Source organism: Sorex fumeus, unplaced genomic scaffold (assembly GCF_029834395.1).
Source record: "Sorex fumeus unplaced genomic scaffold, SorFum_2.1 ptg000039l, whole genome shotgun sequence".
Classification (NCBI taxonomy): Eukaryota; Metazoa; Chordata; class Mammalia; order Eulipotyphla; family Soricidae; genus Sorex; species Sorex fumeus.
The window spans coordinates 27142201-27165302 of record NW_026606096.1 but is presented as its reverse complement, the minus strand read 5'-3'; the positions used below and the strand labels follow the sequence as shown (position 1 = coordinate 27165302).

The 23102-nt window shown below is 42.5% G+C and overlaps 1 protein-coding gene across 7 annotated transcripts in view; it reads left to right on the top strand.

The window, feature by feature from the left end:
- ARFIP1 (ADP ribosylation factor interacting protein 1) overlaps positions 1–23102 on the top strand; it is an 84254-nt gene that overhangs the window by 19464 nt on the left and 41688 nt on the right. For 3 of the 7 annotated variants that reach the window (XM_056119106.1, XM_056119105.1, XM_056119101.1), the window contains 3 exons: positions 10922–11030; positions 17111–17197; positions 18618–18730. In XM_056119106.1, the coding sequence (XP_055975081.1) occupies positions 10922–11030; positions 17111–17197; positions 18618–18730 (309 nt within the window). Of the gene's footprint in view, positions 1–8634; positions 8691–10921; positions 11031–17110; positions 17198–18617; positions 18731–23102 lie in introns of those variants that run through there. The other 4 variants (XM_056119107.1, XM_056119104.1, XM_056119109.1 and 1 more) reach the window with 4 other exon arrangements.

Sequence of the window (23102 nt, the reverse complement as noted above, 5' to 3'; positions counted from 1 at the left end):
AGGAGTGATCTCTGAGTACTGCCGAGTGTGGCCCCCCAAACAAAAATTTCCATATTATTTAAATTAAAATTGCTATGTGCACTCTTTTTTATGATTGAAAAACAGTATTTTAGGGGTTAGAGCAATAGTACAATGGGTAGGGTGCTTGCCTTGCTATGGACCTTCCTGGGTTCAATCCCCAGCATCCTGTTTGGTCACCTGAGCACCGCAAAGAGTAATTCTGAGTCCTGAACCAGGAGAAACCCCTGAGCATCGCTGAGTTTAGCCAAAAAACAAACAGAAAAAGAAAACAAGTGTCTTAAAGTCGCTCTAGGAACATGAAGAGCCTCAAACCGATCGTTTATGATCTTGATGAAGAAGTCTGACCATCTGGTAGGTGGGCGGCCACGTGGTCTTTTGACATCCCATGGAATCCAGTCCGTAACAGCTCTAGTTCAGCGGTCGTCTTTAAATCTCATTACGTGACCAGCCCATCTGATTTTTGACACCTTTGACCGTTTTCAATAGATCATACTATATGTTGGGCATGAATTTTCTGAAAACTTGACAAAAGTTCTTTTTCTGAAATACTCTTTTCTTGATCAAATGGCATTTACCATTAAATTTAAATTCATGTTTCTATTTTAAGAAGAATTTATATAGGAAGTGTCAATGTTGAAATGTGTTCTGAGATTGGCATTAAATAGAAGGTAGTAAGTACAGCATTAGTGTTAAATAGAAACTATTAAGTATTAAAATGTGTCCTTAGAAAAATAAATAAAATGTGTCCTTTTTCACTAGAGTATATATATATAGGCCAGAAAAGAGATTGCATATATAAAACTAGATCTTAGCAAATAGAGCTGGATCATATAAAGCTGGCTCAATAGAGTTTTTTGCGTCTTACAGTGTCTAACATTGTCTAACCTTAAGATGGTAGGTTATTTAGCTGTCATAACTTAACTGGCCAGTTAGTGTCGCTGTGGCACAGGCAGTGAAGATGTAAATGTTTCTGCTCTTGTTTCAAGTCTTCCTCCTGACTGTCCATTTTTCATTTGATTTGGTTCAGTGGGTCCTCGGAGAGGCTCTGTTTACGGAACTCATCATAGAAAGCCCCTCTCTGCGTCTTGATGTGTCTTAAGATTTCTAGGTTTGTTAGTCTCTCTTAAGATGAGCCACAGCAGTTAGTGTAGGAGATGAGGAGTTATAATATCAGTTATTTTCAGCCAAAAATATTTGTTTCTAGATTTGAAGCAGTTAGTTTTTTTAAAGATCAATGAAGCATAATCGCTATAGAATATAAATTACTCTGACTTGTAAGCTTTGTATTATTTATGCTGTTAACATGTACTGGTCAAAAAATTTATTATACATGTGTGGTTCATGGTATGAATCAAAGGGAAGTAAATATCAGCTCTGCTTGTTTGAATCGTCTTGTGAGTCATTCACATTAGACAGATTTGGAGAGCTGAGCCCAGTAGATAGAACAGGTATGAAAGTCCTGATGAGATGAACTCCAAACTAGGGCAAACTCCTGCTTTCTCTGTCTATGGCCCTTTCTCAGGAAAAGTGCACATATATGCAAAATTATATACATACATGCACTGTAGCACTTGTAGCACTGTCCTCCCGTTGTTCATCGATTTGCTCGAACGGGCCCAGTAACTGTTGTTACTGTGTTTGGCATATTGAACACGTCACGGGTAGCTTGCCAAGCTTTGCCATGCAGGTGAGATACTTGTAGCTTGCTAGGCTCTCCGAGAGGGGCTGAGGAATTGAATCCGGCTCAGCTGGGTTGGCTGCAAATGCCCTACCCCTGTGCTATCGCTCCAGCCCACATACATGCAAAGCCTTCCAAATTTTGCATGTCATTTTAGGGAATTTAAGGATTTTCGAAACCTTTCCCATGGATCACTCTGATCTCTGGGTCCTCAGGTCTGCAAGGTCTGAGTTGAACGGAAAGATTTCAGGTCAGTAGGAGAGTACTTAGAAGAATCCTGACTCTCACCACTGAGGAAGAGGACCCTTGGGGTGCTATGGAATTACCCTATTAATTAGCTATGCCGAAAGGCTAAGTATCTTACTGTAAATTGAGTGAGGGCCAGAATCTCCCATTCATTAGCTCATCTCCAGGGCCTGGCAACAGTGCACATAATAGATAATGAGGGCTTTTACGAAATGTTTGGTGCATGAATAAATGAATGGATGGGAGTACATACATGGCAGAGCTACCACTAGAAGTGAGGTTTCTGGCCTTCTGTGGCCAGCAGGAAAGAGAGATTAGGCTCTATGACTCGTTCTAGCTCTTGTACTTAATTTCCCAACATGCATCATCTTTATTTTTTTTTTCATTTTAATAGAAAAATCTGAAAGAACATCATTTTTTCTGTGATAATGTTTGTATCTATTCAGCCCTTCTAGGATTCTTCAGTGCATTTGTTGAGCTAAGTAGTTTTCGTGTTCTGTACTTAGCAGTCTACAACAGGCTAGAGAAGAACATGATTTGGCGGCTGTTTCCTCCCCTCAGCCCAGTGTTGGCATTTATTTGCTTTTCTCAAGGGATCAGATCACCTTTGGAACAGAGACTGTGCATGCAGCAGTTCATGGTTTGTCTTAAAATATAATTTGCTGAATATTGTGTTTCATACGTTCGCTTTGTACTAACTGTAGTTCAAAAGTAGATTAACACACCGAATCACAACTTCTGAAATTACATTTTAAAAAACGGAAGAAACTTTAGGCACTGTGATTTACAAAACCGTTAATGGTTGGATTTCCTGCATGACATGTCCCAGCACCACCACCTTCTGCCTGTGTCACCTCCCTCCATCAGTGTTTAGGCACCCAACTTCCAGCACTTTCTGTCACTACCCTGCATCACCCACTGGGTCTCAGCGTCCCCCAGCGCTGTCTCCAGCACTCTCTGTTAAGTATCCAAGCCGTAGATAGGTTGTTGTGGTTGAAAATGTGCACCCCTGTCACCGTTTGGAAATGATTACGACAAATTTTATTTTGTATTCTTTGTAAAGGGACTTAGAATACATGAAATTTTCACCAAAAGCATTATACTTTGCTTTAGCCAAATTCAATTTGGGGGGAAAACTATGAGAGAGTCTAGCTTTATCCTGGGAGTTTGAGTAGAAAGTTAACTTCAGGATTATTTCATTTGTGCGATGTTAAGCATCACTTTGCACAGTCTTAAAATTTGGCTTGACTGTCAGCAACATAAAAATGCAAATGAAAGTTTCTATGTTGTTGGTTATAAATGGGCTTATTGTCTCTCAAATATGTTCTGGAAACTATAGGAATAAGTGCTCTAGTAAGTATCTTAAAAGTTACTGAGCCACACATGGGCTTACAGCAGACATTTGAAACAATTTTTAAGTGTTATGTAAAGGCACATTTACATGTGAGCCGTAATGCCAAATTATATTATTTAGAGAACATGTAGTTTCCCAAAAGCTCAGCAAGCGTCTAAAATCCTGCTTCCTCCCAGCCCCGCCCCTGTGGTGTAGTCGCTGAGCCTGTGCCGTGCTGGCTGCTGGACGGGGGCCGCAGGAGCCGTGGGGTCAGGGTCTGAATGGGCCCCCCTATACGGCTTTCACTCAGGCTCCGTGCACCAATAACAGTTGAGGCATTGGCGGGCCATAGTGCTTTGCAGTTCTCCAGCCGTCCCTTATCCAGGACTTTGGGTTTCTTCTAGAAGTCCTTGTTTGCCAAGTCAAGGATTCCTGGCCCGCACTGGGGGCGCACGGAGTCGCTGGAATGTTATCCAGCTCCATATAGAGTTGGAGGATCAAATTCAGGGCAGACCTGGAGGCTGCTGAGAAGTTGGCCATCAGTGGCAGTCATCAGTCCCTAAAATCTGTTCCCAGCTCCCTCCTCCCTGAGACTGCTGCTGTCGCACCTGTGTCTGGGGCTTGTCTGACCTCCATACCATTCCGACGATGTGTGGCTGTCCCTTTTCTTACGCATCCTGTGTCGATGGGTGTCTTCGGAAGCTGTCAAAACTTAGAGCAAGGCAGCGTTCAAGGAAGCCATTCTAAAAATAGTTGCTCTTAATGATTGGCTTCATAAAGTCTCAAAAAACATCTTGTAGTTTGCCAGTATTTTATTTTATAACTTGTCTTCCGGCAAAGAAGGATGGTCTGTTTTTTTTTGGGGGGGGGAGGGGGCACATCCAGCAGTGCTTAAGGCTTTCTCCTGGTTCTGTGCTCAGGGATCACTCCTGGCAGGGCCCAGGGGAAGGAACCATGTGAGGTGCTGGGGATCAGACCTGGGTCAGCCACCTGCACGGCAAGTACCTTACCCACACTGTACTATTCACTCCGTTCCTCGATGGTCTGGTTTCAATGTGTGAATAAAGACGCACCAGTGCTTAAAAGTAGAAATCATTGATGTTGGTATTTTAAAAAATTAACTGGACGAGTTTTCGAGGAAATGAATGGATGCAGAAATCGGGCTTTAAAGTAGGAAATAAATCTAGAAGATTGTTTTAATTGGAAGTGCTCTTCAAAACAGTATGCCAGTGGGAGGACAAAAGGCGGCATTGACATAGGAAATACGTGATATGGCATCGGCAGGGCCCTGATTTATTCCAGTAGGAAATTACAAGTTGAGAAGCTGTGTGTTGGTGGGTTTAAACTAGCCAATTAGGAAGGAGTGGTTTTAAAATACTTCTTTTTGACTGCATTGTTTCACATCTGTAGTAGTTAAGATGAAGTCTAGGGACTAATCACTTGTTTATGGCTTTTGCAGGTATTGTGCCTTACAGCTGATTCCGTTTCTTGAAGCTTATTCCTAACCTTGTTCCTAGTTGCTTACTCATGGGCACATTTTGAGTAAGTGTGTCATAGTTTGCTCTGTAAAACAGTAACAACTCCTAAAGTATTATTGTCAAGATTAAATGGAATAATATACAGGCATTGCTTGCTTGGTGTAGATCCAAATATGCCTTGATTTCAGTTGCCACTGTTTAAGTAAATAACACCAGCTCCCAATACCAGCTCAAGTTTCTGTTACCATGGTGTCTTAACTCTAATTGCATGAAGTATAAACTTGGCTGCTGACACTAAAGCCCAGAAGTCACCATATAAATGACAGGTGCCAACATGATGTTGATAAATTGTGGTCTTGCATCAAAACCTCTTGGTGATTTGTCACTGTGTGTCTGTTAGTGCACAGTAAACAGCAAGGTATAGTATGTTGCCTTCTTATCTCCGTTCTTAGAGCCACATGACTTTTTCCAAAGATGGAGAATCACAAGAGAGTGGGTGAACAAAGATGGAAGTACTGTAGAGAGTAAAAAATGGCAAATCCAGCGGAAGTGAAATTCAAGGCAGATTGTGGAAGGAACAGCTGACCCTAAGTGGGGATGTTGACAGTGGCTTAGTGTGACAGGCTCCAGATCTGTAGGCGGAAGAACTTAGTGAAGGTTCACTTAGCAACATAAACAAGGAAAGACCAACAGTTTACAAGAATTTTTAAAAAGTTTTTTTTATTGTTGTTGTTTTAGTTTTGGTTTGGTTTTGGGGGCCACACCTGTTTATTCTTGGGACACTCCTGGCTCTGTGTTCAGGGTTCACTCCTAATGGAGCCTGGGGACCGTATGTGGTGCTGGAGGTGGAACCCCGCTTGGCTACATGCAAGACAAAGGCTGTCTCTTCAGGCCCATAAAGTGTGTGTGTGTGTGTGTGTGTGTGTGTGTGTGTGTGTGTGTACCCAGCTTGGCTACATGTAAGACAGGCTGTCTCTTCAGGCCCATAAAGAGGGAGGGCATGTGTGTGACTGTGTGTGTGTGTGTGTGTGTGTGTGTGTGTGTACACCCAGCTTGGCTACTTGTAAGACAGGCTGTCTCTTCAGGCCCATAAAGAGGGAGGGCATGTGTGTGAGTGTGTGTGTGTGTGTGTGTTTGTGTGTGTGTGTGTGCACGCCCAGTGGTACTAGGAATCACACCCTGTGCCTTGCACATATGAGACAAGTGCTCTCCCACTGCACCATTTCCCAGCCATGACCCAGAATTTAAAAGGCCCCAGAGAGAACAGTCCATGTTTCTCATAAGTCGTTTTGCATTTTCATTTCTTCGGTCATTTTCCGATCTTGCACTGTCATCACACAGCTGCATCCGAGTGCTTAGACCTGCTGCAGGCGGGGTGCTAGCTTTCCCCGTACTGGGCCTGCGATGGCTGGAGGAGCCCTGGGGAGCTCTGCCGCGGGCTGAGGGATGCCGCAGTAACTGAATGCCTGAGCTCGCAATCCAGCACCTGTGCCAGGTGCTGCCCGTACGATTCCCCCTGACTTTCTGAGTCCTCTGAGCTTGAATATCAAGAGTCTCTATTTATAGAAGCTGAACAAATACAGGTCAAGGAAGCATACAGTACTGCCCAGGACCGCCAAGCCACTGACCAGGAAGGCTAGTGTTCGATGAGTCTGCCAGATCACCTTTCCAGGCCTCTCGAGTTCCTACCACTGGCTGGAATTTGAGGAGGCTATCACAGATGCTTATAAGTGATTAAGAACCTTTCTGTGGATAAATGTCTTCATAGTTTGCCATAAAAAGTTTAAAAGTTCATTTTTGGGGGGAACCTTGCTAAAGAAAGTGAAGAAAGCAAGAATATGGGGCGGGGGATATAACTCATTTGGGTTCGATTTCTGGCGGAGGGGATACGACTGATCTTTGCAACTTACTGGTATTTGTTTTTATGCTATTGTTTTCTGTATTTTTGTTCCCGTAATAGTTAGCAATAAGATCCTTAGAATATTTTTTAAAAAATGTTTGCCATAACTTTGCTTGTTAGCTTTGCTTGGGTAACAAGTTATTAGAATTGGGGTGTGTGTATGTGTGTTTATGTGTGCATGTATGTAACAACAAGGCACCCCTGCCAAAACTAGTCTGAATTAGTTTTTCCTTTTTTGGAGTAGACTTCATCTCCAGTGGATTAACTAACAGAGATTTTAATCTTGCTAATGAAAAACTCTGTATGTTGAGTGTCCATTGGTTTTACTAGTACTTATTAAACTCGTTTTTGTTAAGTATTACACATCAGAGAATGTTGGCACAATATGCAGATGACATAAATAATACCAATAAAAAGTATCCAGGTTGGGGAAAGGAAGAAGTCAAGCTGATAGGACCTTTTACATGTAGAAAATCCTAAGAAACCCATACTAAAACTTTCAGAACTCATAAATTTAACACAGTTGCAGAATACAATAATATGGAAAGCATATTCTGTTTAATAAGCATGATTAATCCAAAACCAAAAAGGAAATAATCCAATTAGAAGTAGCATAAAAAGAAAACAATAAAATACTTAGCACTATGCTGAGGACCTGTTCATGAGAACATGGAACATTGTCAGAAGGAGCTTGTGACAGTGGAAATGCGTGGAAGGCCATGATCTCATGCCTGTATTTCACAGGATTGAATTTGCTGAGACCTCAATGCCTCCCAAATTGCCTGATTCAACATGGTCTTAGTCACAGTCCCAGGTGGCTTTTTTTTTTTAATGCACTGGACAATCTTAGTTTATGCAGCAAGGGAGCTAGAATAGGCGAAGGAATTTTGTGAGCCCAGGTGAGCCTTTGAGCACTGCAGTGACCCCTGGCAAGTCAGACAGCCAGAATGGGGCTGGCCATCACAACCCAAGCAGTGGGTGAGTGCCACAGCCGTCCCCGCCATCCCAGGAGAAGCAGCAGAGAGGAGGGCGCAAGAACCAGTATGTCAATAACGGGTCATAGCCAGAGATGTGAGCCGAGGCTTCTCTATTGTGGTTGTGTGTGAATGGCCAACACGCACACGAGAAGGTGCTCAACAGCATGAGGCATCAGCTGTGCCAGAAGCAGTCTACTGAGAACACACATTCGGGACGCTGACTCGAACAAACGCTGGCTAGGATAAGGAGAAATGGGAACCCCGTACATTGCTTCTGAGAGTACCAAATGACCCAGCCCCTTTGGGAGACAGCCTGACAATTGCTCAGAAGGTTAAACACGGATGCAGCCAAATGGCCCCGTTGCCAAATGACCTAGACAAAGAGGCGTGCACCGCCGCTCGTGGCAACATGCTGTGGAGTAGTGAGAGAGTGGAAACTATCCACATATCCTGCTGAGGAATGGATCAACAAATCGAGGGGCGTACATCCAGTGGCATATAATTCAGCTGGAGAAAGACTCAAGTTACCACGTGAATGAACCCTCAGTGGAATATGCTCCACGAATGGGCTCTGTCATCCTGTTGCATGGCTGACTGCCAGAGTAGGAAAATCCGTCCTTAAAACACAGGGAGCAAGCAGTGGTTGCGGGTTGGGGCAGTGGGATGGGGAGAGGCAGAAAAGCCAGTGAGTGTGAAGAGTTCTGCACGGCTGCATTTTTGTTTTGTTTTGTTGGAGGGCCATGCTTGGTGATACCCTGCGGATGCTCCTAACTCTGCACTCAGGAATTACTCCCAGCAGTGGTGGGTTGGGGGATATATTTTGAGTCATTGTTCCTCTTCTCCCTCCCAACTCCCCCCCAACACAGAGTACTCTTTCCCCTTGCTTTGTTCTGAATTCTGCCACCTTTGACCTAGTGATCATCAGGGATACTCCCATGCAGGGCCCTTTGCCTGTCTCTTTCTGCCTTTAAATAACCACCTGATTTATTACTTCTTTACAGCACTTCCCACCTGCCATACATAGCTTGTTTATTATCTGTCTCCTCCTCCCCTCCAGGTGAGTGCAGCAGGGCCAGAGACTTACTGTTTCCTTCATGCAGTGTCTCCGAAGCAGCTGCTGTCCCGCTGTTGCGGAGTTGCCCCTTGTTTTGCTTTTGTTTCTGTTTTCGTGTGGGGGCCACACCCAGTAGAGGTCAGGGATTGCTCCTGGGGCTTTGGGATGGTGAGGATCAAACTCAAGATGGAACTCGGGTCAGGCACGTGCAAGGCGAATGCCCTGGCCGCTGTCCTATCGCTCCGACCTTGAGTTGCTGCTTGTTAAGTGTCGGTTCCCTGAGTAAGTAAAGCCCCTTGTGCTCCAGAGTGGAGGCAGTACTTTCTTCTTTCCTATTTGGGGCTCATGGATTTGCTTGCTAGGGCTCAACTCCTCTGATCCTTACAGTCTTTACTTGGGCACCAAGTTCAACTGGTGTGTTAACGTTTGTGTATCTTGTTGCCTTGCTCAGAAAGTCTTAACATGGCGGGTAGGAGAGTTAGTGCAGTGGGTAGGGTGCTTTGCCTTGCACGCAGCTGACCCAGGTTTGATTCCCGGCATCCTATATGATTCCCCAAGTACTTCCAGGAGTAATTCCTGAGGGCAGAACCAGGCGTAACCCCTGTGCCCTGCCAGATGTGGCCCCCAAACAAGATAAAACAAAAGTCTAACATGTAGAAAGAGTAGACAGACCAAGGAGGTGGTAGCAATGGGGTGGTAAGAATTAGTTTGTTCCTGGATGTATGTTGAGGATGGAACTGAGAGAAGCTGCTGATGAGTTTGGATGTAGGTCTAAGAGAAGAAGAGTCAAAGATGATGTCCTAAGATTTTTCTTGTAGAGATGCCATTGCTGGGTCAGAGCAGCTACCAGTGGCACTGTTGCTTTATGTTGTCAGTGGGGCACCCTGAGTTTGCGGTGCCTATCTGCTAGCAAGCAGGAATGGCAAGTGTAGAGTTGGACATAGGGTTAGAAAGGGACATTCAGGGAAGACACCCAGGTTTGGGCGATGGGTTGATGTATTTTAAAGGCAGATGCCTCACAGGATCACCCAGGGAAAGAATGGAGAAGATAAAGTCCTTTGACAGGAGTCCTGGGCATCCAGGAGTTGGTGATTGAGGAGAGGGGGCAGGTTCAGCAAAGGAGACAAAAGAGAGTTGACGGCAGATCCTGGAACTGGGGTAAGCAGTGTAACCAGAAGCTAAATAGTCACAGCAGTGCTAGTTGTTAGCTAGCTCAAGATGAGGATGGATTGATCTCTCTAGTAAGAATTCAGGCCCCACATACAAATCAAGTGGAAACCTATCTAAAATTCATGAGCTGCTCAGGGAACAGCCCTGTCAACTCTGGTTCATTTTGAGATTATTAAGTTTTGACTTTGCAAAGTGGAAAACCAAGAATGTTAATAATAAGCTAATTTGTAGTTATAGGTTGACAGTGTTTAATGAAAATCGGAAGCACAAGAAATAACTGGTACCAAACCCTGATGAAGTTAGAGAATCCCTGTTTGCCTTCTCAGCCATGCCCATCGTAATTATTTTAGCTGTCATTCATTTTAATATAGCAGACGTGACTGTTAAGTCATCTACATTCTCTTCTCTGTTTTTCCCTTTCCCTGTGCTAGTGTTGACTGTGGTGCTCTCTGGGGGGGAGCATGCTCTAGTTGTGCTACCTGCACACTTGGTTGCTCTGTGTGCTGTGAGCATCACCAAACAGTGGTACCACTAGGATCAGGGTTGGCATATAGTGGACCTGGCTGGGATCTAACACCTATATATTCTTCCGTGCAGGGCGAGTGCTCTGCCACTGAGCAGTCCCAGACTCCTGAATTCTGTTCTTTAAAAGGACTTTTCCTGGTGTATCTATAGATTAGAAATTGAAAACTAGAATTTTAAAGGACCAGAGAGATGTGGCCAACCTCAGTTCAAATCCCCAGTACCACATGGGGTATCCTGAGAAGTCCAGGATGTGACCCTGAAGCCTCCTTTTCCCAGAAAAGAAGATAGGATTTTAATGTCTGCCACTTTGCTTGCTTCTAGATGAATGAACATATTTTTGTTTAGCATTCAGTGTTAAATCTTACTGAGTTTGCTGCAGCTAAAGCATCACTATATAAATGACACAATAGCATAAGAGGAAAACTGCACAATGAGAAAAAGAAGAATTGCAGGATTGATGAAAAATATAGATAGGGTAGACTCTCATGGGATTTGAAGTATTTCACAGAGTTTTTCTCTTCTATTCAAATGTTGCTAAGGATATGAAGCGTTCATTGCCAGCTGGACTTGGTCTCTCGGAAACCCAAATGACAACTCATGGCTTTGACAGTACCAAAGAGGGGGTTGCTGAAGCAGGAGCATCTCAAGGTAAGTACCCGCGTATTCGTAGACGACTGGTGTGGAGGATGGGGGAGAAGGGAGCCCCAGTGCCACCTTTAGTAAGACATAGGAACCGAGTCCTTAGTCCAACAAGTCATGGACAGAATCCTTTCTCTTTCTGTGGAAGTAATTTAGAGATTGTTTCAGCAGTTTTCCTTTAAATAGCTCAACCTGCTGCACAAGCTCATGGATTAGTATTTAAAAACTGGTTTTCAAGGGGGCCAAGAGACGGTGCGGTAAGGCACTTATCTTGTACTCGACAGACCAGGATTTGATCCCTAGCATCCCATATGGTCTTCTGAGTCTGCCAGGAGTGACCTCTGAGTGCAGAGCCAGGAAGAAGCCCTGAGCACAATCAGGAGTGGCCAAAATTCCACCTCCCACAGCCCCCCGCAGAGGAATTAGTTTTCAGTCCTGAAATAAAAACTTTAAAATATGATCAGAAATCCAGACTTAAAGTGAATTTTCAGTCATAACCACAAAATTTTATAACCATCAGTTAATGTTGATCCGTACGAATGGATTTAGGAAAATAAAACTTTTATTTTTCACCCCAGAACATGCTGAGCAGGTAAGAGGGCCTAGCCAGGGGACCATTCTCAGACCAAATCATTTGCTCAGCAGACTTGGGGCTTCGTGGAGAGTCGCCCACACCATGCGGGTTTCTTATAGCCAGAGTAAACCTGCAGAGTCAACGAAAGCAAAAGTGCCCGAGGCCAGGCCTGGGGGACAGTGGGCCCACGCACACAGGGCTGTCCTATCCCCTGAGTGCTCATCAAGGGCTGGGCTGATTCACACAGAGTGGGTGGGTGGATGTGGCACCCGGGAACTCAGTGCCCAAATTCTTGGTGGACACCGTGCATTGGGGCCCTCCTTCGCAGGCACCCAGACTCCCCACTCCCTGAAGGAAGCGGGTGATTCCTGAGCACAGAGCTAGGAGTACGTCCTGAGCACAGCTAGCTATATCCCAAGAACAAATAAAGGAAAAGAATAAGCAGTTAGTCTTGCTGTGTTAACTTTCCTATACATGCTATGTATATATGTTTAATACAAGGGAAAGTTACCTCCTTTTTAAATGCTCTTACCTATAAATGTTTTAGGATCATGTAAGTATTTGAAGGTTGTAATGAATGGGTTGTTTTTTGACAGCTGTATGTAGTTAAAAGCATAAGTAGCTGATGTTCAATATAGCATATTAAATTTACTACTGTATATTATAATTCTCAAAGTTAAAACCTGTCTTTTCAGTCCTTAGCCCATTTTTGCAGTTATATAAAAGTGTTCTATATTTTTAATGTTCTAGTGGCCACTATTTTATTCAAGAACAATTTCTATTTGGCTGTATAGCCTTTCCTAAGTGGTTCCTAAAAATTGGTGCTTAGGCTAATTCTCTGTGTATTATAGTTTATTTTCCTCTAGGATAGATTATGAAGTGAATGGGCTGTGTAGTGCACTTATTTCCCCCCCTTTTTTATTCTTACAATTCAGAGAAATAAAGGCGTGGTAGGTGAGCATGGGCATCAGTCTCTGGCCACTGCAGCATTGCAACATTCTTACTGAGGGGACCCTTTGGGATCTGAGAGGGGAGATAAAAGCTGTGACTGGCTTTGCATAATGTGCAGGCACAAAGAATTTGGACCAATCGCCAAATTAAATGTCAACAAAGAATAAAACATTTCTACAATTAGTGTATTTTCAGCAAAATTACGAATTATTATTTTGGATTTTGAGGAGGACCACACCCAGCAATACTCAGTGGCTGTTCCCAGCCCTGTGCTCAGGAGTCATTCCTGGCACTGCTCGGGTGACAGTATGGGATGTTGGGGATCAAACAGTGGTCAGCAGATGCAAGGAAGGGGCCTTAACCCTTTACCATATCGCCTACCTCCAGTGAATTACCCAGCTGACATTTGGGTTAGTCTATGTTTCTCTTACCTGGACTAGTATACGATAACTGGCCATTGTAAATGCCGTGCTTGAGAACCCTTGCATATTTCACAAGTGTTTACAGACACATCCTAACTCTTCCGATTGGAATAAAAATGATGTCTCATTATAATGGCAGTAATTGACATCTCTGAGCTATTTGTTTCTTTAATTACCTGACACTCCTCTATAGCAATATATTTCGGGTATGGCTTTGTATTCAGCATCTGTAGACAAAACATTGTCATCACCATCGAAAGTCTGGCTTCTAGCCATGACCGTCTAGTTTACCCCCTTTCCCCATTTTACTCAGCCCCCTTCGTGGTGTCCTTAACCAGAGTTCCCCTTTGACTTTCTAAAACCATTTTCATATGAACTGCTTTGTTGCTCTGTATATTTAAAAGGGCATCACTTTGACATACCTGATTTGATAAGCATTAATTAAGACACGAGAAGTTGGGAAGAATGAAAAACAGCAGCCTGGTTAAAAATTAGGAGAAAGGTCTTGTGAGGCTACACTAAAGGAGTTAGGGCTGCATTAACTCTTTGGGGAAAGGATTGAAATATAACTTAATGGCTTTATTGGCTGAATACTTATCACAAGAGAAGTGTTTACCATTTACTTTGCAACTCTAGAACAAACTTAAAAGATATTAATCTTAAATTCAGCCTACCAACAAGAGGTATTGCAACTGCCTAGCTGATTAATTGCAGTCATTGGAAATTGGAAATCAGGAATAACGCAAAGCTCTTAAGAGGGCAGTGAGTTTGGTATCTGAGTTTTGTTTCAACAGAATTTTGATCAGTCAGAGTTCCAGATTTCTGTTGTAGAGATGAAACCCAGCTAATCCCTCTAACCTAATCAATCCACAGAGTCCTGGATTTTGTTTTGTTCTGTTTTGGGGCCACACCTCTCGTTGCTCAGCGGTTACTCCTGTCCCTGCACTCAGAAATTACTCCTGGCAGTCGTCAGACCAGACGGGATGCCAGGGATTGAATCTTTATAGGTCAGGTGCAATGCAAGCGCCCTACCTACTATACTATCTCTCCAGCCCTGGTCCTGAATTTTTTAAGGATAATTTTGTGGGGGCTGGAGCAATAGCACAGAGGGTAAGGCGTTTGCCTTGCACGCGGCTGACCTGGGTTCAATTCCCAGCATCCCATATGCTCCCCCGAGCACTGCCAAGAGTGAGTCCTGAGTAGAGAGTCAGGAGTAATTCCTGAGGATCGCCGAATGTGACCCAAAAAGCAAAAAAAAAAAAAAATTATTTTGTGGGGTATCAGTGGATGACTTTAATAACTAATGAACTAATGTAGCTTAAATTAGCAGTTTAAAGTGTTGCACTATTAAGGATATAGAGAAGTAATAATTAACCTTGAAAGTAAAGCCCAAAAGCTGGATTTCTTAGTTTCCTTTGCACCACTTTGTCATTTGTGTTTCCTTTGTTACATATATATTATACACATCTCATGTCATGGGATTTCTCATGCAAGATTAATGAAGTGTAATAACTAGAATAACAAAGCATGTTGCCTGAGGTCTTTAAGAAATGGACCTACAGTTGTTGCCATTTAATACTTAAAGAAATACAGGTGCCTCAAATAATGGAGATACAGTCTTTGTCTAAAATGGCGGCCTGTTAACATGCCTTCCAGTTCAACAAACTTGCAGATTGGTATTTTATGTATTGAATTTTTAATAATGCATTTATAATATGAATTCAGATGATCTGAGTCTCTGGAAAAAATGTTTTAACTTCCCTGGGCCTCAGTTATCTTATAATTTGTCTAACAGATTGATTTCCATCATCTCTTGCAATTTAAAATGTTATGGGTTAGTGGATTTAAAGAACCAAGTTGGGGCTGGAGCGATAGCATAGTGGGTAGGGCGTTTGCCTTGTACGCAGCCGACCCGTGTTCGATTCCCAGCATCCCTTATGGTCTCCTGAGCACCACCAGGAGTAATTCCTGAGTGTATGAGCTAGGAGTAACCCCTGTGCATTGCCGGGTGTGACTCAGAAAACAAAAATAAATAAAAATAAAGAACCAAGTATGTTGCTTTGAAAGGTAGAATACTTTGACTCTATTGTAGGTTTGGATTTTAAAGTAAGATCCAATCCAAATTTAGGTTTTTATATTTGTTGGAATTGGTGACCATTTCTTCTTTGGAATTTAGTACATCTGAGATATGAACAATTCTTAATAATAAAAGAATTGATACTGATTTTTTTCCCTTTTAGAAAATTTTCATTATAAAATTTAAATATTAGATGTTTTCTAGAGAAGTAGGGAAGAATGAAACTGAAAAAAGATGCCTACTAGACAGCTCAGGCAGTAAACTACAGACATTAGAGTCATCTATTAAAAGTGAAAAACTTTAATACTTTCAAAACTTATTTTCCCCCTAAAGTTGTAGAATTTGCAATAAATAAAGCAAGTAGAATATGCATTTCCTTTGGATTAATGCTGAACCTTAGCAGTAGTATTGGCTAGGCAGCTTTCCATGCTTGTACATAATTGAAGCACAGAAATAGCAAGTGACTTGTGAGAGTGTGCCTGAAGCTACGTAGTATATAGAGCCAGAATTTCAAATCCCAGATTGGAATTTAGAACTCAGTGTTTTATTTAAAAATCATTTTCGTGGATAACTTTGTAATTCACAGTGATCAGAGTTTCCTGGGGCTAGAGAGAGATACAGTGGGTAGCCGCTTGCCTTGCACACGTCTTTCTCAGATTCCGTCTCTAACCGCCCATATGGTCCCCTGAGCCTGCCAGGAGTGACCCCCAAGCTTGTGCCAGGTTAGTAAGCCCTGAGAACTTTGGGGGATAGCCCTCAAAATCTCCCCCCAAATTAAATCAATAACAGTCTTTTTCCTTCCCCTGGCTCTCACACTCAGTCGTGGTTGTGAATGATCTTAGTGACTTTAAGACCCCGTAGACAGTGTAGGCACACCAAGGGACTGTTACTTAAGAAGGGGCTGATGATTTGAAGTTTGCTAAAACATCTCAATATGTTCCAACCTCCTCCTGCCCCTGACCCCAAGAAAAAATAACTCTGTGAGGTGAGGATATGTTGATGAATTTCATTGTGTTAATCACTCCACAGTGTATATATGAAACATCATTTTGGGCACTGGAAATTTAGATACGATTTTGATTTGGCAAGGAAGGACCCCAAAAAAATGAACCAAAAAAGCAAACTGGTGGGCCCAAGCGACTGTACAGTGGGTAGGGCATTTATCTTGCTTGTGACTGCCCGGATTTGATCCTCAGCACCCGCATGTGGGTCCCTGCACCTGTCAAGAATAATCTCCGAGCGCAGGACCAGGTGTAGCTTCCCTGACTTCCCTCCTCCCCAAAAGCTAACTGTGACTTCTATGTGCCACTGTTTCACTCTGGTAACAGAAGGTCTTTTGGACTGTCCTCGGTGGGTTTTAAAACTCCAAAAGTCATGTTTGTCGTAAATCAGAATAATACTCTGCATCACCGTCTCGGACTTGAAAATCTGTGGATCCCAGATCCCAGAGGATCTTGTTTCTCAGCTGCATTCTCTGGTTCCAGAGGATTTCTAAGAATTCGCATTTCTAAAGAGCTCCCTGAGACATCCTTGAGGCTGATCCTGTCAAAGGACACCCTTGCCTTGAGTAGCTTTGGTCCATATTATCTGATCATCTCAGTCATGGTTTGAAATCTGGGGCTCCAGTTCCTGTGGAGGTTGTGAGTTCCTCACATTTCTGCAATGTGCCTTTGACTTTGAAGAGTTTTCTTTTGTCTGTTAACATAGCAAACTTACGAAATATTTAAGGTTGACATCATTCAGCTGTGGGCCGTTAATCACATTATGTAAACTGATTTGGAAACAGGAGTCCAGGTAAAGTCGTGGTTTAGCTGGGGTCTTGTCAGGTATCTTTCCTGGTGTCCTTTGTTTGGTTTACTATTTCGATGACAAGTCCACGGTTCACCTGGTCACATCCATTTGTTACTAGACCTTTCCAGCAAAGAAGCAAACATGCTCATTTCTGTTGTTAATCCTGGTTCTTGAGTATTTTGAAGGAAGTGTCAGGAAGCCTGTATTCATATGTACATTTTTGAACACTTGAGGTGGAAGAGGATTTTCACAGTTCAATGTCTGCCCGTTTCAGGTTCCCCAGCTCCACCTGTTCTGTCTCCTAGCAGGGTTGCAGCTAGTCAACTGGCTCCACCAGGAACCGATTTAATTGTTCCTGCAGGTATTCACTGCACTGATTGGATAAAGTCCTTCTTGCTACTGCTGAAGCTACACTAATTCACTCAGTTTCATAATCACTTGCTTTAGATTCTTAGGTGTGTGTTATTCTGGCTTTCTTCTTCTTTTCCTTCTTTTTCTTTGGTGGCTGCTGCTTTTTACATTTAACAAAAAGAAAAATAATCCTTCTAGCCATATCTCTCTTTCTGGCTTTTCAAAGCTGATAGACCATATCGCCATCCTGAGATTTAATTTATTAAGGTTATAAAGCATTATAAAATTGGATTTGTTTTAAATTACCCTTTTGCTGCTCTGGAAATGTTGGTTCACTTTTGGTTTTGATCCTGAACACTTGCCTTGCCACTCCACCCTCTGTTTTTAGAGGCTTTTAACAACTGGTTGACAGTGATTTGGAATAGGTTAAGTGGAACACATTATATTCCTATTTTAATTCTCCACTTACAAGTACTTTGCAGATTGCAGCAAAATACTATGTAATTTACCAGATATGCCCAATGGCAAAATTCTTGTGGCAAAAACTATTGCTTTGTAACAAATTTGCCCTGTGCTTAAATATTGTCAGACTATGACAATGGGAAAACAATTGAATTCTATTTTTCTTTGTATGTGAAATACTAACATTTTGTACTTTGTTTTTAGGAAAACCTTATAACTTCTTAAGGTATTGGTATTGTAATCATAGGCTATAGCACAGAATTGAGGCTGGTTTGACTCTAGGAGTAAGAGAAGAAACTGCTGACCTTAACTTTTCAGAACCCCTTTTAACAACTCTTTTCTCTCTTCCTTATTCATTGTTATTTTTAAGTTATTGTAAAGTTTGTATTCCAAGTCATACATATCTTAAATGTCCACTAAACACTTTTGTGAATGAAAAAATATTTTCCTCTTAGGATCCATATAGTTGTAGAATTGCTTGGACAATGATTTCTTATTGCTTATTCTTTATACTGCCTCAGTCATAGACTTTTAGGAAGAAATCTCAGGCAGAGGAGGAGGAGATGTGGTGAGGTTCTTACTTTACCCAGCCTTTCATAATGAGGGGAGGATATTTTTAAATCCTCCAAATTATATTACTATTACTGCTCCACTGATCTCTGTGAGTAGTATGTGGCTTTTAGATTTTTATTCATAATTCTTCAGGGTCATTAAGTTATAAAATTAGTTGTGGAAATTTTCTTTTTGAAGAGAAAATTGAAGGCTGCATTTTTTAAGAAGATAAATTCCATGGCATTTGTGTTTAGTGGAGAGAAATATTTTTTATGATTAAGAAGTTATTCTCAGTGATTCCAGGAAATTCTAGTTTTCCGATAATGAGTTTAATTTGAAGACCACCAGGCTTTTCTTTTCTTTTCCTACTTGTCTTGATCTGGTTTGTTTTTGTATCTTTTGTTATAATCATGCAGGTGGCCAGAAAACACAGACAAAAAGTGGACCAGTTATTCTAGCAGATGAAATTAAAAATCCTGCAATGGAAAAGTTAGAACTTGTTAGAAAATGGAGTCTAAACACTTATAAGGTTTGTAATTATTTTTTTTTTAATGTTTCCATCCTTAACTGGCTCAGAGTTTTCACTTGTGTGTTATTCAAATTTATTATGATTATATGAATATGGAGGAGAGAATGATGCTATCTAAATATAAAGTAGAACTAGAAATTAAAATATTATGTTTTTATTAATAACCTTTGCATAAATTGTAGTCTAAAAAGTAGGAAAAGGGGGAGAATGCTACTAAGATGTTTAAATAGCTGGCAGCACATCATTGATGAGCTCTTACTTCCTTACGGTACTTGTAGCTGTAAAACAGCTACAGATGTTTCTTCCCCTTCCCTTTCTTTCTGGTATTTTATAATAGCTGAACGTCAAGACAGTTACACCCATTTTCCAAAGTTTAAACTTCCCTCTCTTACTGTGGTAACCCAGCCTCAATGTACAGACGGCACCAGAGTGCAAGTGTGTTGTGACTGTGAACACTTTTCAGTGTTGTTGCTCACATCGCTTCAGAGTAGTTTATGCTCTCTCTAAGCAAATAAGCAAATTATTTCATCTCTACTATGTTTAATGTATAACAAATACATCAGGCCCCAAATCCACTTAGTCCTTTTGAATCCTAACAGGGGCAAGATGGTGGAGTTGTGGAGCAGTTTAGGTGGTCAGTGTCAGCCATAATCCTGTCTACTGTAGGGACATCATTGTGGGTCTAGTGATTGATTCCTTCATCAGAAATTGTACCTCGATACAGCATCAACTTTTTACTATCTTACACACACACACACACACACACACACACACACACACACACAACCCTAACACATAGCCATGAATCATTTCGAAAAACATTATGTCACTTCACTGTAGAAGCCAAGAAATGCTAAGAGTCATCTTCAGAAAACAACCGGGCCGTCTCTCGTCCTTGCCCCTCAAGTCCCACGGACGCAGATGCTCTCATTCCACAGGGCATTTTCCCTTCGCGTTCCTTCCTGTCACTGCGGCTCACCCAAATGCTCAGCACTGTGCCCCACTCCCTCTCCCTCCTGCCACGTACCTGGTGTCTGATCCTTCGTCCTGCCCTCATCATACTCTGCTGCTGCCTTTGATAAAACTTGCATCAGCAGGCCGGGGAGCCAGCATGGATGTCCAGGCCTTGTTCACGCCGACCTCCGTTCCATCCCCAGTGCTCCCTGTGATTCCCCAAGCCTCACCAGAAGTGACGCCTGAGCACAGTAAGCCCTGAGGGTAGCCCAAACCTACTCCCCACATTTTCAATATTATTTTTTTAAAAAAACTAAAAATAAGGGTATAGTGGTTTACGACATAAAGCTTCTGACCTCACCCCGCTTGTCCCGTGCTGCCTGCAGTGTTCTCTCTGAAAGTCCTTGGTCTCTCCTTGTTCAGACAGGCACGCGGGTCTCAGGCCTCTGCGCGCCTGTCTGATGTCCTCTTTCTCTTGGATGTCCCCTATGCCGTGCCCAGTTCCTTAGGCCCGTTGCCGCTGCGCTGTTGCCTTCTCACACCCCCTCGCTGTTCCTGAGGCTCCTCCTCCCTTTCACCCGTGGTCTTTCACACCAGATCCAACAGCCTTCTTGGATTTGCCCAGTAGACTTCGTCGGCCATCCCTGCCTTCATTTCTTCATGACATTTACTTTAGTGGGTAATATTCTCTAGACCCGCCTTTTGAGCTTAGGAACACAGGCTGTGTCTCTGAACCAAATTCTAATGACAAAATAGTGCATGCAAACTGTAAGTGACTTCTATAGTTCATGTTTATGTTTTCCTTGTTCTTCACGTATTTTTTCTGTATGTGTATTTTATGATCAAGTCTTTTTCTTCCATTTCTTCTGCAATTTCCTAAGTTGACTTACTAAGATTTTTCTCTTTCCTCTTGTGGGCGGAGTGATAGTAGAAATAGATCCTGCACTATACCCGGGTACAGCTGACTTGCGCTCAATCACTGGCCTCACATTGGTCCCTGAGCCCTACCAGTAATGGATTCTGAGCACCACTGGGTGTGGCCCCCAAACAAAGACAAATGACTGAAAACTTCAATCTTTCCTCTTATATTAGCCTGCCAGCTCAGCCTTTTGTGAAATGTTTGTTATTGAAAACACCAGCCTTTATACTCAGTGTTGTACATGAGACACAATATTGTGTGAAGGGGCTTACCTGGAATTTTTTTTTTAATCAGAGCCTTAATATGGAGCCTAAATATTTTCTTCTAAGTCAAAATATGGGAAGGACATGATTTGTGTGATTTTATGGTGTTTGTGGGCCAGGGTATCTGAGCTGACGAGCTTTTTGGTTCAGTGATGCTCAGAGTAAAGGATCAGATTGTGTCCAAGTGACTTTTATCTTGTGGCTTTTTGACCTTTGTGGGTCCAAATTGTGAGCTCACTACTGTAGACATTCATTGTCATTTGGGTAACCCAAGCTTTGGTTATGATTTGGCTGATTTAGGGCTGAGCTGAATCGCTCCCCTTTCTTGAGTATCTTGACTCTGGCTCAACCCCGCGCTTCCCTTCAAGTCTTCAAATGGACTTCAGATCCTTCCTGGCTTTTGCCTTATTTCTGACTCTTACTGTTCTTTGGCAAACACATCAGGGATTTTCCTCAAATGTTTCAAATCTTCCTGATTGTTGAGTTTGACTGCAAGGCCATTGTGGCACTAAGTGCACTAGATAAAGCGTTACCAAGGCCAGGCCAGCGGCTTATGCTCAGTAGTATCATCCTAGTCAGCCTGATTCCAGTCACAGATTTTGAATCCAAAGTTTGTATATTTTCTAATTTATTCTTTGCTGTCAGGACAGTAAATAATGAACTTCGGGTTAACTCTTCATTGCCTTTGCATATTCTGTTATGTAAAAAGGAAGCCATGTTCTTCCTTTCTCTTTTTACGAATAATCTTGGCTTCAACATTCACAGATGGATGGCCAGTTATTGGTCTTTGGCTTCTTTCCCAAACATTAAATCTTCCCAAGGGTTATGTTCTGTGCCTGATGGTTTGGTGCTTGGCCCTGTGATGCCATTGCTCCAGCTTACAGTGCTCAGGGCCACCAGGGTTGCTGCCAGGGACGGGTATTAAACTTGAGGTCTTGAGTTCGCCATGCACGCACTCTGCCTTCTTCAAGCTACTTCCCCTGCCCCAGGCATAACATGGTTTTCAAAAAAGTTTAAGAATTTGCAACCATTAATCGTACACTCATCAAATTCATCTTTATGGTCTTTTGATCAGTATCTTTTGAACTCTCATTCTAGTTTTCTTACCACATTGCCTCATTTCGTTTACTGGTTGGGTTTTTTTTCCCCCTTATTCAATTTCAGCTGGTTTTCTTTTATGCTCATTTCTTCCCTATTCTTCACCCTTCATATAACATTTTGTTTTAGTGGCACCAGAGATTGAAGTGAAGGCCTCACGCCATCAAGACATGCTCTGTTGCTCGCTTTGCCCTTAACTCTGTGGTTATATCTGTCCCCTCTTCCGTGAAGGGTTCTCTCCCTTGTAATTAAATGTCTCCCCCCACCCCATATTACAGAAAAACTTCTGGGTGCTATTTAAATACTCAGAGTACACAGTGACTCTCTTGTAAATTCATGTAAATTCTTGTAAACTGGAATGATGGTGACTCATGGTATTTTATACATTATTTATCTCTTCATTTCATCCACCTCCCCCCAAGTAGGAAAGCAGCATAGAACAATCATTTACTTTTTCCCTTTTCCTGCCCGTTAACTTTGCTCCATTTGTCCTGTCATCTGTGAAATGAATTCTTGTTAAGTATGGAAGACTGACGAGGACCATCGGCTCATTGTAAGCCATCTGCGCTTTCCTGTGCCTGGGAGAGGGTCAAGAACTGAGACTTAGTTCTCCTGTATTTTATATTTGCTTCGTAACACAGACACATCTCCAGTTTTGCATTGAGTTCCAGAATGTGCAGCGAAGTCATCTGCATAAAAATCTGCTTCTCTGTCCTCAAGGAGGAAGCGTGGGGATCCCGGCGTGGGGCGGTGACCGGCAGTTCTGTTTCTTCTCTGCTGCCTTCGCTCCCAGCCCCGCAGGAGCCTCCAAAATGCTCACACTTCACATCCCGCGGGTTTTCTTTCACCAGAGTGGATAGTTTTCTGGATTGGACTGGAAGCCCTGTAACACTTTCAGATGTCCATATTTACCTTAATATGTTTTATGTGTCATTTTCGGCTTTTTCTTACTCGCTTCGCTTCCTGGAAACAAAAACATTTTCCCATTAGACCTCTCACCCTGCTGTCTGTCTGCAACCATTATTTCTTGGGGGAAGAATGGTCACTCAGAGCTGCGTGCATTTATCTCGCTCTGTGCGGTCTGGAGGCTCTTCTCTGAGTTCTGCCTTCTTGGCTTGTAGTAGACTGTGTATCTGCG